The following is a 25,594-nucleotide window of genomic DNA, read 5'->3' as shown; positions in this document are numbered from 1 at the left end:
GTAACAATGTGTTGAGTTTGAAATGATCATGTTGTGCGAATGTGATTTTTTCAAATATTTTATAATTCTATTGGTTTTGCAATGTATGAAGTCAGTATGAGACATACACGTAAAACTTCTTAAAAGTTAGTATATTTTAATCGGTCGTATTTTTACGTAAACTTTTTTAATTTGCATTTTAATACCTAAAGTGAATTTAGATTTAATTTTTTATTTAAGGTATAGATGTAAAAATTTATGTGTATTGCTATTTTATAGTTCATATTCTAAATCAATCTAAAAAATACACAGAAATATTCATCGTACTACCAACGAATACCTATATAAACTTAAACTTGAAAGAATGTTAACTACAGGCACTATGTATTTTAGTTATCTACATTTAATTCCCAGCAGTTTTGACTACAATTACATTACATTTTTACTTAATTTGTTAGTGAATTACTATCCAACATATCAGAATGAATCAGAATGTCAACATTTAAATATAATGGTTATTCTGATTATAATTGATACATAGGTACTTAAAATTATCAGTAAAGTGAAATTGTCACAAGATTGCGCATTTTTCAATAAAAACACCCTGCCAGCATTGGAATACTCCAGTACCTTCCACTTGACCATATTTAACGGGAAGCGGTTCGAATCTTTGAAGACCAATCTGATCGGCTTTAGCCCTTGGCGTCGTGTAGAGAGATGTGGTGACTCCACTCCACTTCTACATCTTCTACCGCATTTAGCATAGAGAGTATTCAGAAGGGTTGTTCGGATTACCAGCAGCTGAGTTTCATCAATGGACGTCGAGGCAGAATATGAAATTCCACCCGTATAACCTCGAGGACCGTTCCACAACTGCTTCCGAACCAATTCAACTTAGTTGAAGCTTAATTCCTAACAAAAATTCAATAATATAAACCAAGATGTCTAAATATTTTACGTGCGCTGTGGAAACTATTGATGATTGTACAAAAAAATTGTACAGTATTATATAACGTAGGTATCTACAAAAAGAATGGGCATAGAATGTTGGTCTATGCCGAGTACGAACTCCAAAACATGAAATTATTTTGCTGCCACAAAACAAAACTACGTCAAATGTTGTCTATAGGGAAAAATACACTGAATTTCTACAAACACATCTCTTCTCTAATATTATAGAAGAAAGTTTAGCATTTTTAATTTTTGATTTTATATTTCAGAATTTAATCAACCTAAAAATGCCTGAACTGGTTAAAAAAATCTTTCATTTCCTACTTGAAATCAAGAATTGTTCAATATATGTAGACTATTTTTAAATTTACTAATGTCGAAGACATTCTACGAGTATGTAAATGATGTTACGAATTTAAAAATGTATTAGACATACATATTTGCTGCAAAGTAAAATCTGTATATTGATTAGATTATTAATGTATGTGTGTATCTAATAATCTGAAATGCAGTAATTAAAAACTAAGTAATTATTCTTTTATGATAACAAGAATTTATCTATAGCCCGACATTGTAGACTTTCCACTACCTCGAGATTAGTATCTACGCGAGTGAAATGTGAATGTATGTGAGTGAATACCCTAGGTATTGCTAGTATTAAAAATATACAATAATATAATACAATAAATATAATACCTATTAAGGTATAATTTTAATATCACCTTATAGTTTTTAGTAATTAATGATTTTACAGCTAAGTTTCAGATCACGTATATCTGTAAGATTTATATCATTTATTTACAAAATTTACGAACATTTAATAGAATTTTTTTAATGCTTCGCAATCTGACAGTTCCACACGTGCGCTGATCGCGGTCAGCCGTCTTCCGCGCCAACACACACATTGTTGCAACATATACTAACTGATACCCATGTCTTCACCTGCATTACTCACTATTCAATCGTCACTAAGATTTATGAAAATTCGAAGAACTTATCGTCATTTTCTTTCGTATATTATAATGTGTATTATGAAATTATGGTTTTTAGTACTATACTAAGGCCCTTGGCCTCTTTATAGCCTAGTTAAGCTAATCTTGAAACAACTTTAAATGCTTTATGGTCTTACAGAAATACAGTAAGAAAAACTAAATCAAACCAAAGCATCACCTGTTGTTACAAACAAAAACAGGCCAAAACAATAACAAACAAAATAATCGCATTACAAACAAAACGTGATACCTTTAAACCTCTCAAATTGAAGTGTCAAATAATCCGACATAATGCTCAGATCCTAACCCAATTTAGCGAATCTCGGCAAAAAACCTTTTCATATCTTCACAATTTTATTTTACCTGTATTACAAGGTGTTACGGTTCATTTTCAAGGAACTAAAAGCAACGTACGTCCTGAACCGTTGACTTATTGAATCTATTGTACATTACCACAATGGCTAATGCACTCATGATCCTTTCAACATTGTCATCTATACTAAGTACTTGCATATTTTTCGCAAAATTCCTTATGAACTTTATGACGATAGCAATAAAATCGAACTTAGTGTTTAAACTTTAGACATAATTGCAATAATATTTGGTAACTTTAGGATAATTGAATATTTGACTTTTGTAAGCCGTGTGACGGGGCTGAGTGAGTGTGACGAATCTTGATGTAATTGTCAACGTTAGTTTACTTAAGATTTTTTTATGCAGAATAATTCACAGATAGCCTTACACTTGTCTATGTGACAGCTCTATGGTTACTCAACAAATTCGATCCTAAACCCAATGTACAATGCGGCTATAACCATAGTTTCTTAAAATAACGATTAGGTGAGGTTCATAACGATCTATCGTTTCAGTGTATGAATATATATACTAAATAATTAACAATTACGCATCTGGAAATGTTACTTGAAACCACCACTATATAGTTCAGCGATATTGTTGTAACATTACATTAAAATAATGAAAAGACCCCGTTATGATAAACAACCAATCAGACTAATAGCACTATTTTAACTAAAATGCTCTGCTGTCTCATTTTAATGCTTGTAAATAATTTTGACAGACAGAGGAAAAGTGTAGTTAAGTTAATAATGCAATTACTTTAATTTTATTCTTTTACAGGATCATAGCCATACTAAAAGATAACTAGGTAAAGGATAGGGCCATGAAAAATGTTTTTACTTGTTCTATGATGAATTTATATAAATTTATACTTATATTAAGAATCTCAGGAGGTTAGGTTTTTTTAGTTAAATGTCCCATCATCACATTAAAAAGTATAATAACGATATGAACGTACGGAACATGGCAGACGTTCACTATTTTATTTACATAATAACTTAAACTCGTATTTTTCTACCCACTCCTGGTCTTCTATTTGACAAAAAATGCTTACTGTTATGGAGACTTAAAATCGGCACATCTGTTCCGCCACACCCATACATTTAAGTTTTCACATAACAACCCCACAACATGATACCATAAATATAACAATGACATTTATTCTAATCTGTGACGTGTGAACACACGAATATATATAATATATAATAATAATAATTGTTATTGCTGTTTTAGCTCCGAATTAAATAAATATCATAGCTATAATATGTGTAACAAATACTTAATACAAATACGTATGTTGCAGTATGTATGTTAGATTTTCACCACTCATTATTCTGCGATTCATTATAGTTCTGTGATCCTTGGTCATCCATAATTTTATATAATAGAATGTTCGCGATGTTCTTGGAATGAACGATCTAAGTGCAGGAAAACTGTGGAAAGTGTTCTAACTGTTCATAGTAGCTCTAGTTCCGCTACTCGCCACTATGGCGCTATAGTTCTTTGCAATTGAATTTATAAATTATATTATAAGGTAAAAATTTAACAAAATCTGTTTGTATTTATTACTTATTATTAAGCCATTGTCATATCATACCTATATTTTTTAGGGGCTAACTTTTAAGCTTTATCTATGATAGCGCCGCAATACTCGGTTTTGGCGCTATTTATGTTGTACTGCATTTCGTGTAGTTTTTAATTTTTCGTCTAATTAGTTCGTGTCGAAAATTTGTTTATCCGGTTTTAGATTCAGCCACGGATAATACTAAGTTGACAAAATTATATACCTTATATTTAATAACAAACCAATACAGAGTAGGTATTTACAATATTCTTTATATACATAGTAATAATAATTATAATTAAAAACTGAAAAATGCCTTTAATTTTGGCATTTCCTCGCTGTCATATTTATTCTTGGAGTGAGGTAAACACCAGCTCTGTTCTACTCTTGTCCGAGAGAGGTAAGACGGAGCTAACGTGACCACACAAGCATTCCATACTTAACTCCGTCCCATCTCCCATGGGATTCAAAAAAAATATATCGTAAATACTATTAGGAGTTAATGGTGTGGTAACCAATAAATAAATGCTTACGGCTCAATGTCCAGGTTAGAAAATCTATGTTTATGCTAAAAAGTTGCTATCCTAGGAATTCAATACTAATTCAAGAAGTTAAACAAAGTATCATATGGAACTGCATAACAGTTAAAGGCCTCATTCTACCATAGTTTCATAAATGAATTAAATATTGGCTATTCGTTTTACCTCAAACCGAATCTATTATTAGAATAAAATAATTAAAATGAATCAATGGCGCTACAACCTTTTAAGGTCTGAGCCTCAGATTTCTGTATCTGTTTCATGATCATTTCTTAATCGAATAGGCAAGAAAGTGATCAGCCTTTTGTGCCTGACGCATGCCGTTGACTTTTTGGGTCTAAGGCAAGTCGGTTTCCTCACGATTTTTTCCTTCACCGTTCGAGCGAATGATTAATGCGCACATAGAAAGAAAGTCCATTGGTACACAGCCGGAGATGGAACCTACGACCTCAGGGATGGGAGTCGCACGCTGAAGCCACTAGGCCAACACTGCTCAGAAGAATAAAATAATAGAAACACAAAATTCACGTGCAGGTCAGACATTTTGTTAATATACATAAATAAAACATAACATGTTGTGTGTAAATGAAATATGCTTTCTTTTATTTTGCTAGTATAACATACAATATATAATTAAGCTCTTACACAGTATTTGTAATATTCTTAACCTACGTAGTAATAATGGTAAATAAAAAATAGCTGTAACTATTAAGGGCACCGATTTTGAAAGCAGCATTTCAAGAATACATAAACATCAAAATTTAAAGATCTTTCTCGCCGTCTCCTGAATATTACCGTCCACGCAGCAGTGTTCATTCAATTCAATAAAATTCTGTCTTTTTATTCCTAACTTAGCGTACTTCGCTGTATCCCTCCATGGAATCATTCAGTTCTATTAAGTGAATCAGATAGTCTTTGAATACTAAATTTTTAAGCTCTTAGTTAAAAATACCGGCCCGTAAAGTATGTATGATTATAATAAGAATCAATTTCTCACATAATACATTTTTATTCTGTAAGAAATACAGAATTAATCTAGTTATATTCTTAAAGAAAATATACACATGTTATATCTCATATAACATATCAAACAAAACCGGCTCTTTATTTTATTTTTTTAAAAGATTTAAGGTAATATTACTTTCTTTTGTATCTTAAAAGATATTCAGTTTTAAATAATAATTCGGCCCGTAAATATCAAAGTGCATAGATATTTAATGTCAATTTTAATGTTAACTGTTATTAAGTAAAATTACAACCGATAAAGTGACGTAGACGCCAGAATGTCTGCTTCATCAATGTATGAAACTGAAACAAAATGACCAACGACCACGAAGTACAAGTTCACTGAATTTCAAGCTTTATCCCCTTCCAATAAGCATTTATAAACCGGCTTAATATATAAGCATTGGGTTTTACTACTATTACTCAAAAATGAGTCTTATGACTTCGGCATAAAGTGGTATTTATGATAGAAAAATGTAACTTTAATTGTACGGGCTTTGCGCAGTCGCCAAATTTCGCCAGTAGTAGGTTCGGTGGCGCCACTGCCTTCACACGTGAAGCCTTCGGCGTCTCGGTTCGTTTGGTCAATTGTATTAAACCCTGAAGTCAATTCTCGCCTTCCATTTACAAATAATTAGTAAATTAAAATAGGTTTTGTTCATTTAAAATGTTCAGATGAATGCCGATAGCGTCAGGGGTAGTAAACTTTGGTGTGTGTTAGTTACGTAACGGTTCCGGGGAAAATCAATATCCGAGTGGTATTAATAGCAGGGTTGAGAACAGCTGGCCGGTAGCCAGCCATGCAGCCTTCGGTGAGTTACGGGATTTATTAAAAAAGTTATGCTTTCAATATTATAAGTTATGTTTAGTCTTTTATTTAGCCAATCTATTCATGTCAAACAAACACAAAGTCATGGACAATCAGAACAATACAATTCATATTACAAAAAGAGATCTAAAACCAAATATCTGATAATAATATCGAATCAACTTGTTTTTCATCAATCAATCGATTCATATAGATAAAATTCTAATTGCATAAGTCTTCGTAAATTATAACATAGTTTTATAATCATTATTTTTACTTGATACAATTTTAGAAATAAGCATAATATTTTTAAGTTTCTCATTGAGTAATTGTAACATATAATATAACAGAGACCTGATCAAAAATAATGAAGCATGCGCATAAATATGCTAATTTTGTATCAAAAATCTTTTTGAGTTCTTAAGTCTTACAGAAGTGAGTCAAATGAGTTAAATAGTTTAAAGAATCGTAAAATAACAACAATTTCGAAAGGTAAAAATATTAGTATATATAATATAATATAAATATTTCACTTGCCAAAAAACCCATTTCCCGTTACCATACTTAAAAAACGTATTCACACTACGTATTAGGCATCCGCCCATATTGAAATAAATATGTTGGCAATAGTTTCTTTCCATCATCCTTCCAACTGCTAACTAGGTTGATTACGTATTCCTAGTTACACCAATTACGAGTATGCTGCGATAGAAGAACAGTACGTGTCGTAATTTTATAAAAAATATGCATATTTGTCTGTACTTCAATATCTGACTGAAATCCCGTAAATTAACACAAAGGTCAGAGGTCATATTACAATCTGCGTCACTAAGCAAATATTATTATTCAGCTAGCACCGACACTTTTAAAACGCAGTTCCTCCATGTATTAATCCTCGAAAAAATTGGAATACAAATGTATCAATGTTAATAGGTCTGAACACTGAAAAGTAACCGAAAATTACTAGATACTAAACTAGTTGTCGTAGCAGTTAGAAGAAATATAAAATAAAAATTACGAGCCTGGATGTGCAAACACAAAGTTTTGAATTTTCGTGTTTAATTTACATTGAGATACATTAGAGTTTACATATATTAAGTATACATGATTATAATCTGAATCTATCTATAATATAGCTATTGAAAAACAGGACAGAAAGCGAAATTAACCATAATTTTATTATGATACGCAGAAAGACTGTCTTTAATCAGCTAAAGGTCACCAGATCAATGATTTTATCAGCTATTTTAGGAATAAGTTATAACGTCAAGTTCTATTTATTTATTTGAAGCTGATTTATGATTAATGCGCGAATAAGAATAAGAAATAAACGTTAGTAACGTTTTGTATAATCTCAGTTACGAGTTTGGATCAATGTTTCGTTATTTTGTTACGACTCAACAACTCACACAACCTACGAAAATAATTTAAGACGAGACCATTGAAATAGTGGTATTTGTTTTCCATACGACGTTATATGCTAAACCTAGTTTCAGCCGATTTTTTTTACAAAATATGTATACACGGTTTTTAATAGAATAAAATACAAACATTTAAACAGCTGTATAAGCCAGTCATTATTAAACAAATTTCTCCCAGTATATTAATTGTAGCTGCAGAAGTTATTCATATAAAATGACAGTTATATAAACAGTAACCTTTATGAAAACATTCGAAATGTGTTAGATATGGAACATGACCTCATTCATGCGGGTAAACGGGGTCGGGCGTCGGGGCGGGGGTCAACTTGTTACCGCTTCACTTGACATTACCGCGAACAGTTTTTAATACAGCTGAGTTTATTGGATTAAAACGCGTGATTTATGACAAGCAAACTACAAAACATTATTTTGTTTAATTAATATATATTTTGTACGTGAAAAGAGGTACATACCCCACAGAAAACTGAAATATTCCGTTTCTATTTGAGTAGTAACTCTTTTTATTATTAACAAGTTTCAAATTCTGTCCCGTTAGTATGCTGTACGCGGCTGTGAAACTTTAAATTCAATTTACAGGCATAGAATATATACGTAATTATTAAGTCTATAGTAAATTATCATAAAAAGTTACAACTGAAATAATTTCTGCTGATACCTGGTTTTGATAATCCGCTGAATGTGCTTAATTAAGTTTCCAGTGATCTTCTATCCCAGATACGCTAATAATTATAATAAACACAGTATCGTATTGCAATAAAAAATATAAAATCTGCTAGTAATCAGATATTTCGGGTAATGGAGGAGACATAAAGGACTATGACGTAAGCCGAATCAATAAGACGGAACCATTAAGAAGTTGTTACGTTATATGGCGGCACATAGACGCTTTACGTTACCGCTATATCGTTGACATGGACATAAGAAGATTATAGAAAGATATTCCGTAATCTTCTTGCGTTTTATTAATTCCCTGGTCGACGAACGTAAATGAAATATTTAAAAGAATATTAAAAGGCTGGCATACTGTGTGTTCAGTAGAGTTGTTCGGATAGCTGCAGCTGAGTTTCATCTTCGGACGTCGAAGCAAATACCACCCGCACCACCTCAACGTCCGCACCACCACTATTGGAACTTAAGGTCTATTAAGAAAACACCGTACCCACTCTTTAAGGCCGGCAACACTCGCAAGCCCTCTGAATTGAGAGCGTCCATGGGCGTATTTATATTTATATATATTTAAGTATCCTAATATACGAAACAAAGTAAAATGTAATAAGAGATAATGTAATTTTATAATAAATTATATATATATATAACCTTAATTTAAATAAGCAAAAGTAACCTACCTTCGTTTAAATGTGTGAACCTAACATAAATTCTTAATTTCATATAATATATGTGTTCATATTTTGGTCCATGATCGAACGAACTTATCGAATTTGTTTGAAGGGACAAATCCATAGCAATCGGAAAGATAACATAATGCGGAGTTGGGGCGGCTTATCCTAATCCAATCACGAATCGGGCTCGGCTCTTCTGTCATCGAAATCTAAGAATGGGACCCTTGAACTCTGAAAATGAATGTGCCTTTTCGCGGAATTGAAATCTACAACACTGGCTCGTAAGTCGTAAAATGTTGGCGGAAAATCTGTGAAGTTTTCCAATTTTCTAAGCAAAATAGAGTTATAATGTTGAAAATATAATTTTCAGTGTTTTTTTTTTCTTTTGTCTTATTCCAATTTTGTAATTCATTTTCTTTACCCAAGTTTTTGAGGGTACGTTTCATGTGTGTATTTACTTCATAATAATAGTAATAACTTACAATGAAAGCGTTCGCATTAAAGTATGGCTTCGTTTAATCTATTTGCCCTTCTTACAATTGACAATGACTGAACCTAGGCCTATTTATTAGGGGTGTCGTTAATAATACGAATCATAAGAGGCTGAATCCATAAATTTTTATAATTTATTCGTCAAGCTTTGTCAAACTATACGTAAAATCGAATAGTAATGAAATCGACAATTGTAGTTTGTCTGGTACATTTTAATGAAACGTCTAAGTATACTGGCAAATATATTTAGGCACGAATGTAAAGCGTTCGAATAGTAGTCCCAAAGAAAACTATACAAATATATAGATCGTCAATTCGAGTCCCCGGCACTATTGAAGCTTGTATCCTTCTCAAAAAGTTATTAATTAGAAATTCAGGAAAATAAACATTATTAATTATTCTTACTACATAACTGATAATTTCCCTAACCACTTTATTACACCTGAAAGCGACCGTCACGGCTGCACTCAGAGTAACTTATCAACATTTAATGATCGCCACAGCCCGTATTTTTTTGTTGAATTACTTCATTTACCTGCGATTGTACCAATAATGTTCTACAGCCTATTTATGGCGACAGAATAGTGTCTAGTCTAAAGAGTAATCCTTACCTACAATTTTAAACAAATGTGGCAAATGGCATTATTTCTTAATTCCCTGCATTCGCACATACGTTTTTAGTAAAATTTTACTTGACTATAAATTTAAGAATAGTGTGCGTATTTCGCTTTTTGTATTACTGTAATTGAATTTTGTTGTTGAATGCCTGGTCACTTACAAATACGTATAATGAAAAATGTAATTATATTAACTTTGCAATAAAACCCGTCCAGCTAAATATATCCAGTAGACTAGCATTACATTCCGGTCGGTGAAGGGGAGACTGGAGCAAGATACTTAAAGCGAATTTTCCGAGCTTTGAGCTCAAAGAAAATTGAAAATGAAATCGTTTTATTTATAGCATTTTTAATATAAGAGCTTATAAGGTTTAAACTTTGAGGTAATGTTATTTTACATTTTCAATATCCAGTTTAAACAATACACGGTAAAAGCTTTACGAATAGTTCAGAGCAAAGAAAAATCAGTTAATATGCTGAAAATACAAACCATGATACGCACGTAGATCTAAGCTAATGATCACTCCCTAGCGTATTCCAGGACGAGACTAACTAGAGCAGCCATTCATGCCGATGTGTTAGCGTTTTTATCATAAACAGCAAACTAATATATGTAACATAAGCTAAAAGTTTACTTAAATCATAAATTGTAATTTATTGATTGAAATACATAATTTTAGTGAAAGCACAGGTAAAGGCTGAAACACCAAAGTACCACAATAGTATATATTCAAAAACTTTTCAGAAAATAAAGAATATAAAAAATAAAACTCATAAAGCTGTACGTGATAAAGTTAGTTTTTTTATAGTTTTTTTGAAAAATAATACCGAATAGAGAATTTGATATACTATAGGTTTATGTTATAGGTAAGTTTGCAAACTCACGTTAACCACCAGGGACGATATAAGATTTTTTATAAACATGTTATGAGCTCATGAACTTATTTACACACATTTTATCATAAACATAAAAATAAAATATTGTCAAAGGTCTGTTAAGAATCAAGTTCGATGAAAAACTAATATAAACTGCGATAATACGTAAATGAGGATAGCGGGGGTTACACCAAGTGTTCAACTTCTGCCACCCCTTTCACCTCCATTGTAATAACCACGTAATGGTGTCGCGCTCGAATCAATAAAAGTCACGTCTTCATTGTCGTCCATCTAATTGAATTCTATTATGCATTTTTCATTTTGATTGAAATTAGTAGATATCGCATAGAAAATGCTAAGTAATTATTTTGGCGTAATCCTTTGCTTACGTAGACCTTTTACATTGAGAATTTTTTCTATAATCCTAGAATAAACATGCACTGAAAGCGTTCCAAACAAGAGCCCGTGCAAATTCTTGCGCTTTTCAATACATCACTTATGGTATGAGTACATAAATTTCAGTCATAAGTGTTTATTTGTAGTTTTTGGAAAAACAATTAACAAAATTTGACAAATATGTCATATCTTTCGCGGCATATGTTTCTGATAATCTAAACTAACTAAATGATATTAAGTTACGTTTCAATGTTTTATTAGTAAGATTAAACTTTAAAATTCTTTAAATGGTTTTCGTCTGACCCACAGGTTGGTAATCGTAAGATAAAAAAATAATACATTTTATACAATCAACCAACTAGGTATATACATATGTATATATATATATATACAACTGTATCTATTATATTATTGTCTATACTTGTGTGACTGTGGCATCATTCGTCGCTTATTGTCTGACATATGAGATATTAGAATATTGTCATTTTAAAATCAAATAATTTTCAGCAAAACTGTTACAACGAATTTACAAGAATACAGTATTATCCTTGCTTGATTGCTTGTTCTGGAAGCTAAAGAAATGTGGAATAGTTTCATGGCAGATACATTTTTTCACCTAAATTTATCCAGTTTTTGCTACATTAGACAGATAGGCCTTTTGGCTGGCTTCCAATGACTTTATATATAAAAGCTATATACAGGCAAAGTACATAACGTAAAGGTCAGTTATAAAAGTTTGTTCGGGTAAAATAAGTAGACATTATTTAGGTTATTATTAAACACTAGCATTACTTTAGCTTAAAACTTGCTGATTGGCTACGTCAAGCAAGCTCTGTAGATTTTTACGTTATATACACTATATTTTGCTCATTATTTTCCGGGTTCTATATTCGAATGTTGAATGTGCCCCAATGAAGCTCGCTAACAAATCAATGTATAATAAAATTTCATTTGTCAGTTATTTTAGTAGTACACATCACAATGTTGTTTTATATACAGTCAACGAACATACATACATAAGTAAATCATAAAAGATAACACTTTTCTATAAGCTAACGGTGATATTCAGAGTTAATACTTAAGGCTTCCGTATATCATATTACAGAGGATGCGTCGGCCTCGTCGCCACCGATGGCTGGTGGTGTCAGTGTTCTTCATTGCATATTCCGTCTTCCAAGCCGTATTGGGTAAACCCTCCGAGCCTGGACCTTCTCCAGCTAGTGACATAGTTTCGCCAGCAGTTACACGCCTGACTACAGAACAGAAAGGTATATTATTTTTACTGAACAGTATTATAGAAAGTTGTCTACAAACCATGAAACGTAAGGAATAAATGTTTTATATAGTTATATTTACTAAAGAGCCTAGCCGAGCCTAGCTTGTCTAGAACATAGACCTGCACTTTCGTAATAAATAATACTAATGTTGGTTACTAAACCATACATGAAGAATACTACACGAATTGGATCTTAAAAAGTAAAAACATTCAACAAGTAGCATTGATATACATTAAACGGCAAGTCAATATAAAATTAATGCAATCAGGTTATGTGGTTCTCTCGTATCCATAATATTCAGATGTTACCTATGAATCCTTGACAAGTTTTATTTCATTGCAGAAGTGGAACAAAAAGTAACACCAGCAATAATAAGCAAAGAAGAGGAAATAAAAGCTACAGAGGGAGGGAAGAAAGTAATGAAGGGCCTTCACGAAGAAGAAGATGATGAAGGTGAAAAGAAAAAACAAAAAGATGCCGGCTATGTTGACGTGAGTATTTCAACATTATTATGCTTTTTGAAGTAAGTTCACACGTCGTTTTTCTGGCCACGTCGCGCTCAACGACATTATACGCCGCTCTCTTGCCTCTGTCAATGTTCCAGCCATTTTGGAGCGAACAGGTATCGCTAGAGACGATTGCAAGCGGCCGGATCTCGTTTATCTCTTGGAAGATGGGACGGACATGTCTGCACCGTCTCACCACCCTCGGAGAGGCAAAAAAAAAGCAGGCGGCAGATAAACGACACAAATATAAGACTTGCCTTCAACTTCAATTTTGTTTCCTTTGGAGTAGAGACTCTTGGGCCGTGGGCTTCAAGTGCACAGGCGCTAAATAAAGATTTAAGTTGGCGCCTGGTAGATAGTACCGGTCACCCCAGAGCTGGTGATTTCCTCGCTCATCGAATAAGTATCCCAATACAGCGAGGAAATGCTGCCGGCGTCAAAGGTACATTGCCACAGGAACCAAATTTTTAAAAATCATTTTATTAATTTTTAATTTTCTTAATTATTACTATGTAGGTTAAGAAAATTGTAAATACTGTTGCATGTTATGATTACTAATACAAACTTTTTATAATAAGCTTAAGAATATATTAGCAGCCAAAGAAAATATACGACACTAAAATTCTGAAAATTATGAATATACAAAAATTTCAGTAACTTTCTTATCGTTGAATATGTATATGTCCTATTCTATAGGACAAAGAGACAGAAGAGATCCGGAAAGAGGAGAAATTGGAAGAAATGGAAGAAGCAATAGCTACTGTACATCCACTTAGGAATTGTACTCCTCCCGCAATTGAGCAGGTAAACATTTTATTTCTATTTTCATCCAAGTTGTTGCCCTAAGGACACATTAAACTAAAAGAAGACAAACAAAAGCAACCACACAAATTTGTTCTTTAAAGCCAAGTAGGGCTGATCAGTTTTGTGTGTCTATCAATCCGAAATAATTGTTCCCGAATATATATATTATTATGTTTGCTTACTTTCTACCTAAAAAATATATAAATAATTACTTTAATTAGAAATATGTATATTGAAAAATGAAATTAATAAGTAATATTTACTTCCTAGTTCCCGCATCCGCTCATGAGTCAGAACGCTCGAAAGCATGGTGGTCTGATCCTTCACGTCATCGTGGCTGTTTTCACGTTCATCGGTTTAGCCATTGTCTGTGACGAGTACTTTGTAAGCAGTCTTGACAGAATTTGCGAAGGTATATATATATATATATATAGTATGTGATATATGATATATTTTATTACTCTAATATAAATCCTTAAACAAACCCAAAAAGAGAGAGTTCGTATGATTGATAGAATAACAACGACAGATTATGAAGACGTTATTAAAACATGCGTGCCTGAAGCAAGGCTACAGATAACCATAACATTTTCCTAATCGGCGTTTTCCTTTTATTACCTATATGTTTATATAGTTTTTAAATTCGTCTTCTTGTATAGCATTCAAAGCATCAAATTCTCATTTTAAATGTTTATGTTGAGTTAATAACCTACGTAGGTAATACAACAAATTAAATTTGAGTACACTGTGATGAAACCTAACCTAACGAAACATGCCATTGTTTATTTAAAAGATTAAGATAAGACTTTCAATATAACATTTATTTCTGTATATTGTTGTAATTTTCAACATTAATTACATAATAAATATGTATATGCTCAGAGCTCAAGCTGACTCCAGACGTAGCGGGTGCAACCTTTATGGCTGCGGGTAGTTCCGCACCAGAGCTCGCTACTGTTGTCATAGGAGTATTTTGCGCGCAAGATGATATTGGTAAGTATTTTAGCCTGAAACGATTTAACTAAATATTAATAAATTTGCATAAGTTTATATCCGGTTTTTTTCCAAAGATTACTTAAACAAATATCATTGAAACAGACAGACAGGCTTGAGCTTATTAGACAGTTACGGCATTTTAAATATTGAGAACATAATCGCCGCGCTGCCTCTCAATTGGTTATGCAAACGACAGAGGTCTTTGGTTTAATTCTAGTAGTAAAAATGGTTACACCTTTGCCTTTAAGGAAAAGTAATAAAACATGCAGAATTGGTCCTTCCACCATCCGTGTTACGGGGACTCGATAGATAAAATGATAGAAGCTTATGGTAGTTTTTCGTTTTTCGAGGTCTTTGTATTTCTAAATTTGTGTAATGTACTTTTGGCAATACAGGTGTGTCGGGTGTCATTGGCTCAGCTGTATTTAACATAATGTTCGTGATCTCTGTTTGTGCTTTATGCGCTGGTACAGTTTCTCACCTCAACTGGTGGCCACTATGCCGCGATTGCTTTTTCTACGCCATTTCAATTTTGGTGATGCTGTGCACCATCGCAAACAATTATGTTTCCTGGTAAGTTTACAAAAAAAGTTAACAATCTTAGTTGAAAGAAAACAATTTTTTAACCGGATTATATTATTACCGATATTTTACATAATTTTAATTATTCCGACGTTTCGCGTGCTTTACAGCGTACGTGGTCACGGTGACTGAATACAAAAGGTGTTGAATGTCAAAAGTATCACACCTGTAAAGAAAGTTGTGTTATCTGTATTTATTTCCCCGGAGTTGGTATCGACTAAAAGATGACGGGTTTTTGCAGAAATGACTCACGGTGTCCTCTATTTTCGCGGATTGTTAGTTTAGTTTATACAAATAGCTTTAATCCGGTTAAAAAATTGTTTTCTTTCAATGTGTAAAAGGTATGTTTACCAAAGACAATCTTAGTTCTTTAGTTAGAAGTCTTTTATGTAAATTTCCTACTCAAAGTACATGCAAAGAATCCATTAATGCCAAATCTGACCTGATTCCTTGTCGAGATTGATACTCTAAATGAATTTAGAGTATCAATCTCGACGAGAGAATCGAGAATCTCTCTAAAAAAGACCGTCAAATATTAAATTAATCTGTACTTTTTTCAGGCCGGAAGCTTTATTCATGTTGATAATGTATGCCGTATACTGCGTGGCTTTGCGGTTCAACACCGCATTAGAGGCGTGGGTGTTAACTTGGCCATTACCTTTCAAACTACCAACGCGGGAAGAACAGGCAGCACTCGTCACATACAAGTAAGCGTCCGAATAGATGTTCATAGCAGAAAAAATCAACATTCGGTGTGAAGCCATGCTTGGTGCAGCACGTACTCAGTGGTCATATTGATCATAATTATTTCGAAATTTATCGAGTGTAGCTGCTAAACTGCTATGTGTATTAGGAGCGGAGTACCAGCTCCGGTGCCTGGTGGCACTTCGCCGTACACCAACGTGGAAGGAGAACAAAAGGAATCACCATCCGAACCAGCCCGTGAGTTCATGAATTTATTTAGTTCCTTTTTTATATGAAATTTCGGCAGAATTTTCGTTTGAATATATTATATACATTTAATTATACATTCGCGCATTATACTAATACTATTGGTTGTCTGATGTCTGTAGGTCAACTTTCAGGTTTCAATATTTTATAATTTTTTATATTCAAAGTTCACTTAACGTCACTTTACAATTAGAAATTTGTTTTTATTTACTAATAAGGACACAAGGTTGACTGTGTGTGTCTTTAGTCGCTCATGCGTGTAAGTTTCGACAAATTTATTTTCTTGCTTTTTGTAGCGTATAACCCTAGCGGTGCATATGAGAATGCCGCGTATCACGCTGAGCAGGCTCCCGTTTGGGACCCCAACTCCACTTGGGACCCTAACAATGCCTGGGACCAGGAGACAGCGATGGTAACATTTAAAATAAATTAATTTAAAAATCCATTAAATTTCTATTCAATTGACATACAAACAGAATGCTTCTTCGGATTTCTTCTAAGAATTCTTTAACAGTTTGTTAGTTTTACTCGATTTTATAATTTAGTTCGAGCTAAACTCGTTTAGAAAAAAATATCTTTATTTTTTTAATTTTGTTCATAGGATAACTTTAACATATAAAATTAAAATTCTGAATGAACTCTAAAAATATCCTAAACGACAATACAAATTAAGCCTTATGTAAAATTACAGCAACAAAATCCATCAAACCAAGGCTGGGGTGCGACGAACCAACAACAGCAGCGGCAACAACAACAGTCTGCACAGACTCCATCAACACCCGGACAGGAGCAACAGCCACAACAAACACAACAGGTTAGTAAAATGCAATACAAAGAAGACCCTTTTGGGCATTCATGATAATCCCAATTAAGACTGGCCATCCTAATGATATATGATAGTAGCATAAGGAAGAGCAGAGACTGCATTCTCTAATGCATGAGAAACTATTGCTTGTAGAATTTATTCTACATTAATCAAACTCAAAATAACGTTATTCATATAAGTGACCATGAAGACGAACGTCAACAGAAAATATGTTAAATTGATTCTAAATTTACATTGACTAATAGTTCGTAAGTCAAGGGTAGAACGGACAAGAAGAACTGGCAATCAAGAATCTTGCGAGGACAAACTATCTCACACATCTTTATAAAAATTAAGATCAATTATAAAGATTACAAACAATGCCGATTAATATAGATTACAAACACACGCAATAGGACCTAAAATGGATCCTTGCAGTACACATATAATTCAAAAAATTTAAACAGTTTGCAATCAAAGATATCTTGTACGTTATTTACTTTTATTTTTCTATAGCCCGCAGTTCCTGCTTACTATAAAGCAAAGGATTACAACCCTGACACAGCCGTCAACCCACTTGTTAAGCCAGAAGGAGCAAGTGAGTTACAGAATAGTTATATTCTTTTGCCTTTAGTAAAATTTAATTATTAATTTAATAGAGAATACTAAACATGATCTGGTCTGATTAATAAATCATTATTATTTCTATTTCTTTTGTGTTTTACCCACTATAAATGTACCATGAAAGCTCTGTATAATCGCTCTAAACACAAACGTATGAGGGCTGGCGTCTAAACACTTTGTAATCACTATTATTTAGTTTTTAATCAATTTTATATTTTATGTTACTGATATAATAACCCTTTGTTGAGTGATGTTTTAAGTAAGTAAAAATAAATCAGATCCGGTACAACTAGTCTGCTGGTATGTGGCCTTCCCCGTCCATTGGACATGCCGGCACACGATGCCTGACCACCGTGGGCCCTGGTACCCGGTCACCTTTATCATCTCTATGCTGTGGATCTCTTTCTACTCCTACTTCATGGTCTGGATGATCACTGTTATTGGTAAGTATTGTCCATAACGTCTTTATTAGAAAAAAAGATTTCACATTTTTACTCGACAAGTTTGTTACTTTAAACAAAAGGTAGGTCTAACAATGTAGACGATGAAAAGTAATTTCGTTTTATACTTGTATGGTATAAATTATAAATATATTATATATTATAGTATAAGCCCAAAAATATTTATTTATCAATTATTATTTCTATAATTATTTCTTAACAATTATTTTATTTTACTTACACAAGACTTCATTACTTGTTGTTGTTGTTTTCTCTCATTATTTTTATTTTGTGTGTTTCTGTGTTTTTTAGTAATAAATGTTATGTCTATTATTCTTGACTTTTATGAAAATCAACAAAATTGCCTTGAATACTCGTCACACACATTAGATATTTGAAAAAACTCCATAAGGCGATATAAGTCAACATATTTTTTAAATCTATATTACAACACTGAAATCTCGGGAAGTGAAACTCCGAATTAAAAAATTATAACTAAATTTTTGGGTATTGGCTCAGTAGCCTACATACCCAAAACCCAAAAATATTTTACTTCAACTGAATTTACGCGAGGTTTAGTTAAAGCAGGCATCGACCTAAAGGGATTATTACTGTGTTGTGCAGGGTACACTCTTGGAATCCCAGATACAGTAATGGGACTGACATTTGTAGCAGCAGGTGTTTCGGTACCTGATGCATTATCCTCGCTGGCTGTTATTAAGGAGGGGTAAGCCATTTTTCACTGATACTAAATGCTTTATTACCTAACATGAATATCGTTATTATAATAATTCTAACTATACAAAATGGAATAGCAATTTCTTATTGCTGTTTCAAGCTATTTTGAAAAAATTAAGGACGTGACGTAAAAGGCACCTACTTTTAAAGAAAAACGATCAAGGAGCACTAGGGTTCTAGCGCCAAGTTTTTTTTTAATAAATATAAACGTTATAAATATTTAAGGGTATTAATATTTGGTGATTGTAGCTATGGTGATATGGCAGTATCAAACGCAGTTGGGTCCAATGTTTTTGACATTTTGGTATGTCTTGGCTTGCCGTGGTTCATTCAAACAGCCATCATACAACCTGGAAGTCACGTAAATGTCATCAGCAAAGGTATATAGCTCTCTTCATATATTGATGGTTTCTGTACACTCATTTTAAAGTAATTTAAAAAGCAAAAATTTCGCAACTGAGTCGCATCTGTACCCATTGAGATCAGTCTAAAAAGGAGGAGTTATGTGGACATACATAGCAAATTGCTAACCTACACCTTCACTTTGTAATCGGTTAAAAATAATAGTTTATGCCCAAACGTTAACATTATCATAACAATTCCTTCACACAAATCAAAACGTAAAAGGCTTTTATGATTACAATATTATGCTAAAAACCGAAATGGTTGATTTTAATAAACCTTATACTTTGTCTCAATATTATAAAATTCAATATTACAGTACGTCGTTCTTTTCAGGTCTGATATACTCTACCCTATCGCTATTCTCTACGGTTATCTTCTTGGTGCTTGCAACACACGCCAACGGTTGGAAGCTAGATCGCAAATTTGGGGCAGTCCTAATGGTATTTATGAAATAATTACATAGTAGTATTGTCTTTTGTTAACATCGCTTTTACACATAAAGAAAACACTTTTTAAACGGATTGAAGCTATGTATTATTATTATAAACTTATAATTATTTACATAATTTTAAGTTTATAATAATAATACATAGTTTCAATCCGTTTAAAAAGTGTTTTCTTAATTACATAGTAGTTTACCTACAATAGAAATGGATATTTAGTATCCCTTTTTTAACTAAGGTTTTTGGTATTCCATGTGCATGATTTAACATCCAGCTACCTAAAACGTTATAATTACTCGAAATTTTTTGCCTTATTGGCCATACTATGTAATATCTCTTTCCATGTAAATTTACAAGCCCTTTGAACAAAATTTATTCGAATATATATTATTTCAATTTTAAAGTAATTTTCGTTTCATTTATTAATCCAAACTTTACACTCTGCCAAAGTTTAAGATATAGCATTTTTTCTGCTACATTTTCTAAAATTTGTTCAACCATTTCTGAAAAAAAAAACTTTCGTAATACTTGACTTTGATATATTTAATATTTAACTTGATTAAAGTCGAAGTATAGTTTTTTAATCGGGGCTAAAACTATAATTTGTATATTTCAATATTCACTAGCTTTTTGTTATATATTAAGGAAGGATACAAAATGATACATACCTGAAAAAAAAATTTAACGCTTTACATGCAGTTGCATTTACTTAAAACAAACACTTTAAACTCATTTATAATTACAGGTATGGTACTTACTTTTCATCACGCTCGCTAGTCTCTACGAGTTAAATATCTTTGGAGACTTCCACCCGCCAGACTGTCTATCAACTTATTAAGTCCAAAAGTCTCATCCAAAACTTTTGATTTAAGGCGAATTGACTTGGCCGGTACCTATGCGACATCATATTCGTCCATCTTACAAAATAACTAACGAGCGGTTAGCGTCTAATTGAATATTAAATATGATTTATAGACTATCATTTCACAATAACCGTTAAGCTGATTGTGAAATGCACTCTATATTATTTGATGACTGTTCTGGAACAAAGTGGATTGAGTACTTTTATGTAGTCAAATTAAGGGTGTTAAAACGAAACTTGACACTGTGAACTAACTTTATATTTTTTGATATTGAGATAGTGATTTCATTACATAGTAATACTCGTTAGATATTCATTATTTTAAAACACGATTTATTAATCAATAATAATTGCAAGTCAATATTTGTTTACACAACAAATCATGATCTGAGTTGTATGTATCATACGGGCTAGTATAATTCATTCAACATTCGGGCTAAAGTAATTCAGAATTCTAAAGTTAGGTATATACCAGCTTTGCGTGCTTGACTACTAGTGTATTTTTAATTTATACATGTAAAAGTGTTTGGGCAATATCAAATTTGTGTGTAACTGTTTCACTTTAAAACAATTTGAATTTATATAAATGTGTATTGTCTACTATAATGTTTTATCGACAATAATAGTTAGTAATTATTTTTTATTAATATTAATTGTAAAACACATAAAGTATGGAAATATCAATTTGAAATTTAAAGTTTAACAATGTGATGTTTCTTTAGAGTAGTTAGTGTTCCCATATTAATTGTAACCTAAACATTCACTCATACATTGCTATAAGTTTATCATAATATGTGATACAATATTTGAACGTACGCGTTCTTAATAGTATATCAAGTAAGCTCAATCATGTCCCTTATCAAGTGGCATAAGATCCTGGAACGACTATAGTTTTAATATGGGAACCGATTAGATATTTACCTATGTTCGCACAAAATGAAGAGTTATTTATTTACACTACGAGACAACATTTACAGAACATACTCAGAAATTAACACATCGACAAAAGACGAATTATATTATGCTACCAGACAATATATTTTTATTTATCAAATAATTGGCCTGTACCTAGTACCTGTATTATATACAATATGTACATATTACTTTCGAAATTTATTCAGTTTTAGCGTATATTTAAAGCGTATTTTCTACCTCATGAAAATAATTTTACTTTACAGTTTTATGTAAATTTGGAAAACTCTTAATTCAGTACACTGAAACCTCATATTAAATTTTAAAAACATAAGATTATCATAAAAATCATGTAAGTTGAGTTTATTATGAATGAATAACAAATAATAAAAAAAAGTATTTGCGATTAGCCTATCTTACCCATCGTTATAGGCATATATAAATATTTGAATAATTTAAGTCTATAAGGCTCTCACTATCCCAACACTACGTACCTACACAAGATCTAATAGTATAGCTTTAATGTGTAGACGCATATAATGTTCTTGTTATTCAATCAAATGTATCTTCGAATAAAAATATGTTACATGTTACCTTATTAAATTTAAAAGCTTGTGTTGTATCTAAAAGCTCCTTGATAAACTTAAATAGTTGTAATTTTTTTTGACAATATGATTTCTAATATAGGTGTATTAGGAAATGCTAGGTAGCTCAATAAAATTTAAGTTGTAGTTTATATATATGTTATTGGTATATAATCGTTTGTCTATGTATCTGCTAGTACTCATCGTAATTAATGTGTGTATATTAGTAGTTATGGTGAATGTTGTGTAACATGTATTACATTTATAAAATTTAAATTATCCTGTTTAAAGACCAACGTTTAGCTTTAAAACGGCAAATGTCAACTGTCAATGCGCTATTTAAATATATTATGTTCGCTGCCATTGCCGTGGTTTCAAAAACTCACTTTTCTTCTACACACCCCATAGCTGTGATTTAGGTATATCTTTAGGTTTGGTGGTGATCTGTTGAAAATATAAATCGAAGTAGTCCTTCTTCGACGTAATAAAAAAAAATTAAGTAAGTTTATATCATAGGTCATCCCAAGAACAAGTAGAAAAGTTCCTTATCTATCAGATGTCAATTAAATTTATCGTAGAAACGTCACGTGTTTGAAAAATATTCTGTTCAAAACTTTAATTTAAATATTTTTAAATGTTAATCTTTCTTATAAAATGCCATGTTATAAAAGTCAATTACAGTTAATAAAGAAAATATCACATTCTTCACATCTCGTTAACGATCTCATGTCAAGTCAATAACTTATTTTTTAATTTTTCAAATGTTCTTGATAAAGTCCATTTTCCGGTTTGTAAATTAATAGGAAAAAAAGAATTCTTTTTCTTTGTAGAGACGCAATCGCACTGCCTAGATATTGTAGAGTGCTATTTTGTATTTAACAAATACATCAATAGGAACAAACATCTTGTACATACGTTCTAGTAAAATAGCTTTATTAAAGCGTTCTACAATAGACGTCCAGAATAATTGTAAATTATATTGGTCTTTCTCATTACCTGTTTGGTAACATTACAAGTACTATTATTATTTTAAATGTTTGTTTCATATAATTTGTTTATTTATCAAATAAATACTCGCCATTTAATATTTTTTTTAATAATTAATGCCAAATACGATCTATACGAGTTTAAATAAAATGGCGGCTGACAATGACATTAGTTACGCTAACTCTACGTAATTTATAAGTGTTGTAACTGCGCAGAATCTAGTCATTATAATTTAATAATCATTAGCATTTTTAACGCATCTTGTAGATTATATTTAAAGACTAGTCACTTGTTTAGCTCTTAAATCTTTGTTATCTCTTCAAAGTTTATTATCTTTAGTACCTTTTTCACAATATTCATGTAGTAAAATATTGCTAATGTTATATATATAGTCATTGAATATAAAGATTATCTAGTGATGAAAAAACCAGCTGTTTATTTTACTTCCTACTAATGAATGTTTATATTAATAACTCGGTGGTATTATGTCTGCATATAGATTTACTACGTAGCGTAATTGTAGCTTTTTGTAGTTGCATTATGACGTCATTGAGGTGCAGGTATAATGAGCAGAAGTAACCTTTAAAAACAATATGAAAATTGTGAAATTGGTTAAATATTATGATGTAATAGATTTTATAGATATAAGAACAGAGTCCGACGGAAATTTCTCAACGATTCGTAGTGGATTTATTAACACTTCTATTTGTTAAATTTTATACCGACTTATACTACTCACCTTCACTTAGACGACGCTTTTAATTACAAGATCGACATGTAGCTTTGGCTTTAATAAGGCTGTAAGCTTGGTATGCGTATGGTTATCTTCAAATTTACAATAAAGTCTGAATCGAGCAAATAAACCACAAAACTTGTTAATTTTTCCCTTTTGAAATATAATCCACTTTTGGTTTAATTTAACTTTATAAGGGGTAAAGTGTCATCTGACGTATGTAACGTCAGTCAATACTAAATTTATTTTTTTCCATTACGAAAGATTTCTATTATGCAAGAGTGAAACTATGTACAGAGATGATATGTAGGTACAAATTTTGGAGAATTCTGGCCTTGATTTAACATGACCTATTTATGAAGCGTCGTGTTTGTGGAGCCTTATTCCCAATATAAATATCTAAAGTAATCAATAGTTTTATCGAATGTGGTTAGTGTTAGAAACTTTAGTGTGTATAAAGCCTAATACTCTCATTTGTTTAAAGTCCTCAGACCTGTTTGAATTTATTGTTAAATACTGTAAGTAATATGATGTTGAATAAACAATAACATAAAATGCTGCTCTTTTATTCAGGGTTATTAAAACACTGTTTTAAAAACTGAAGCCGACTATATAACAGCGCGCTTGAAGTGCAGTCTTCGATGACACAATTATGTGGATTAGATCAATTCTGTGTGAACAGATTGTCAAACTAGGAACAGCCAAGGTACAGGTAACGTTGGGAACATTAATTCGAACATTTCATAATCGCCCGTGAGGGGGTGCCAGAGAATTTGTCTGTAGTATGTTTGTTTTTATAAATTTAAAGTACTAAGTTACGAAGCGAGGCTATGAGATCTTAATAATAATAAAAACAATAACAGTAAAAATGTATACTAATTAAATTCAGCCTAGTTCTTAAGCGACGTCGCGCTTTTTTTTCTTTGTGCGCAATTAACAGCGTTCGGCGTCAGCGTCTTAGAATCAAAAATCAGTAAATTATGAACATGGAGTCTTTCCTCAGCTCTACAAACCAGTCCTTGTTGTGCCTATCATTAATGGCCGTTGTAATCAAAGGTTGATCGTGTGACGGGATGCGAAAAAGGCTACGCTGTTGCCGTGTCCGATCTCGAACGATTGCTGGAGTTTTATTAAAAGTGAGCAAACAACAAAAGCAGAAATGTGTCTATCACGTTACGGGACGTCTTTTGGGTTACGTGTATTACAAAATGAGACAAAAACTGTTTGATTACATATAGTCCAGTATTAAGCAGTAAAGGTAAAACCGCGAAATATCTAATAGCGACACATTTTATTTAAAACCTTTTAAACATTTGTTATGCAATTCTAACAGGCGAGCGAGCCCCTAATTATACCGATATTTTTCCTGGCATTAATTTTAATGAAATAATGAATTTTGCTCCGAATTAATTATATTAGGTGAAATTACATTAGACGTTACATACATATGTAAATATGAAATTGGTGTTTTGTATGGGAAGGAAAAAAAGTTTTTTTTTTTAAATGGAATATATTTAATTAATCAAAGTATGTTCCATTGATATCTATGCACTTTTGACTTCTAATAGGTTCATTGATCCCTTTACC

The 25,594-nt window shown here is 32.0% G+C and overlaps 1 protein-coding gene across 2 annotated transcripts; it reads left to right on the top strand.

Annotated features, from left to right (window-relative positions):
• The first annotated feature begins 5,926 nt into the window (after positions 1-5,926).
• Positions 5,927-24,537, top strand: LOC123720084 (probable sodium/potassium/calcium exchanger CG1090). 2 transcript variants are annotated; one of them, XM_045676545.1, is made up of 17 exons: positions 5,927-6,199; positions 12,464-12,626; positions 12,978-13,126; positions 13,838-13,945; positions 14,216-14,357; positions 14,828-14,938; positions 15,337-15,514; positions 16,084-16,230; positions 16,377-16,465; positions 16,771-16,886; positions 17,166-17,288; positions 17,796-17,877; positions 18,182-18,346; positions 18,968-19,070; positions 19,331-19,461; positions 19,820-19,926; positions 20,675-24,537. In XM_045676545.1, the coding sequence occupies exons 1-17, from the start codon at positions 6,188-6,190 to the stop codon at positions 20,765-20,767; spliced, it is 2,019 nt and encodes a 672-aa protein (XP_045532501.1). In that variant the 5' UTR covers positions 5,927-6,187; the 3' UTR covers positions 20,768-24,537. The 2 variants fall into 2 exon arrangements, with proteins under 2 accessions (XP_045532501.1, XP_045532502.1); XM_045676546.1 differs by lacking the exon at positions 5,927-6,199 and adding an exon at positions 11,941-12,079.
• The last annotated feature ends 1,057 nt before the right edge of the window (positions 24,538-25,594 follow it).

This window comes from Pieris brassicae, chromosome 2, assembly GCF_905147105.1.
Source record: "Pieris brassicae chromosome 2, ilPieBrab1.1, whole genome shotgun sequence".
NCBI classification, from domain to species: domain Eukaryota; kingdom Metazoa; phylum Arthropoda; class Insecta; order Lepidoptera; family Pieridae; genus Pieris; species Pieris brassicae.
This window is presented reverse-complemented; position numbering and strand designations above follow the sequence as displayed.

Excerpts from the sequence above, each read along its gene's own strand:
- LOC123720084 (XM_045676545.1), top strand. Across the intron at positions 13,127-13,837 it reads AAGATGCCGGCTATGTTGAC|GACAAAGAGACAGAAGAGAT; the intron begins GTGAGTATTTCA and ends CCTATTCTATAG. Across the intron at positions 19,071-19,330 it reads CTGGCTGTTATTAAGGAGGG|CTATGGTGATATGGCAGTAT; the intron begins GTAAGCCATTTT and ends TGGTGATTGTAG.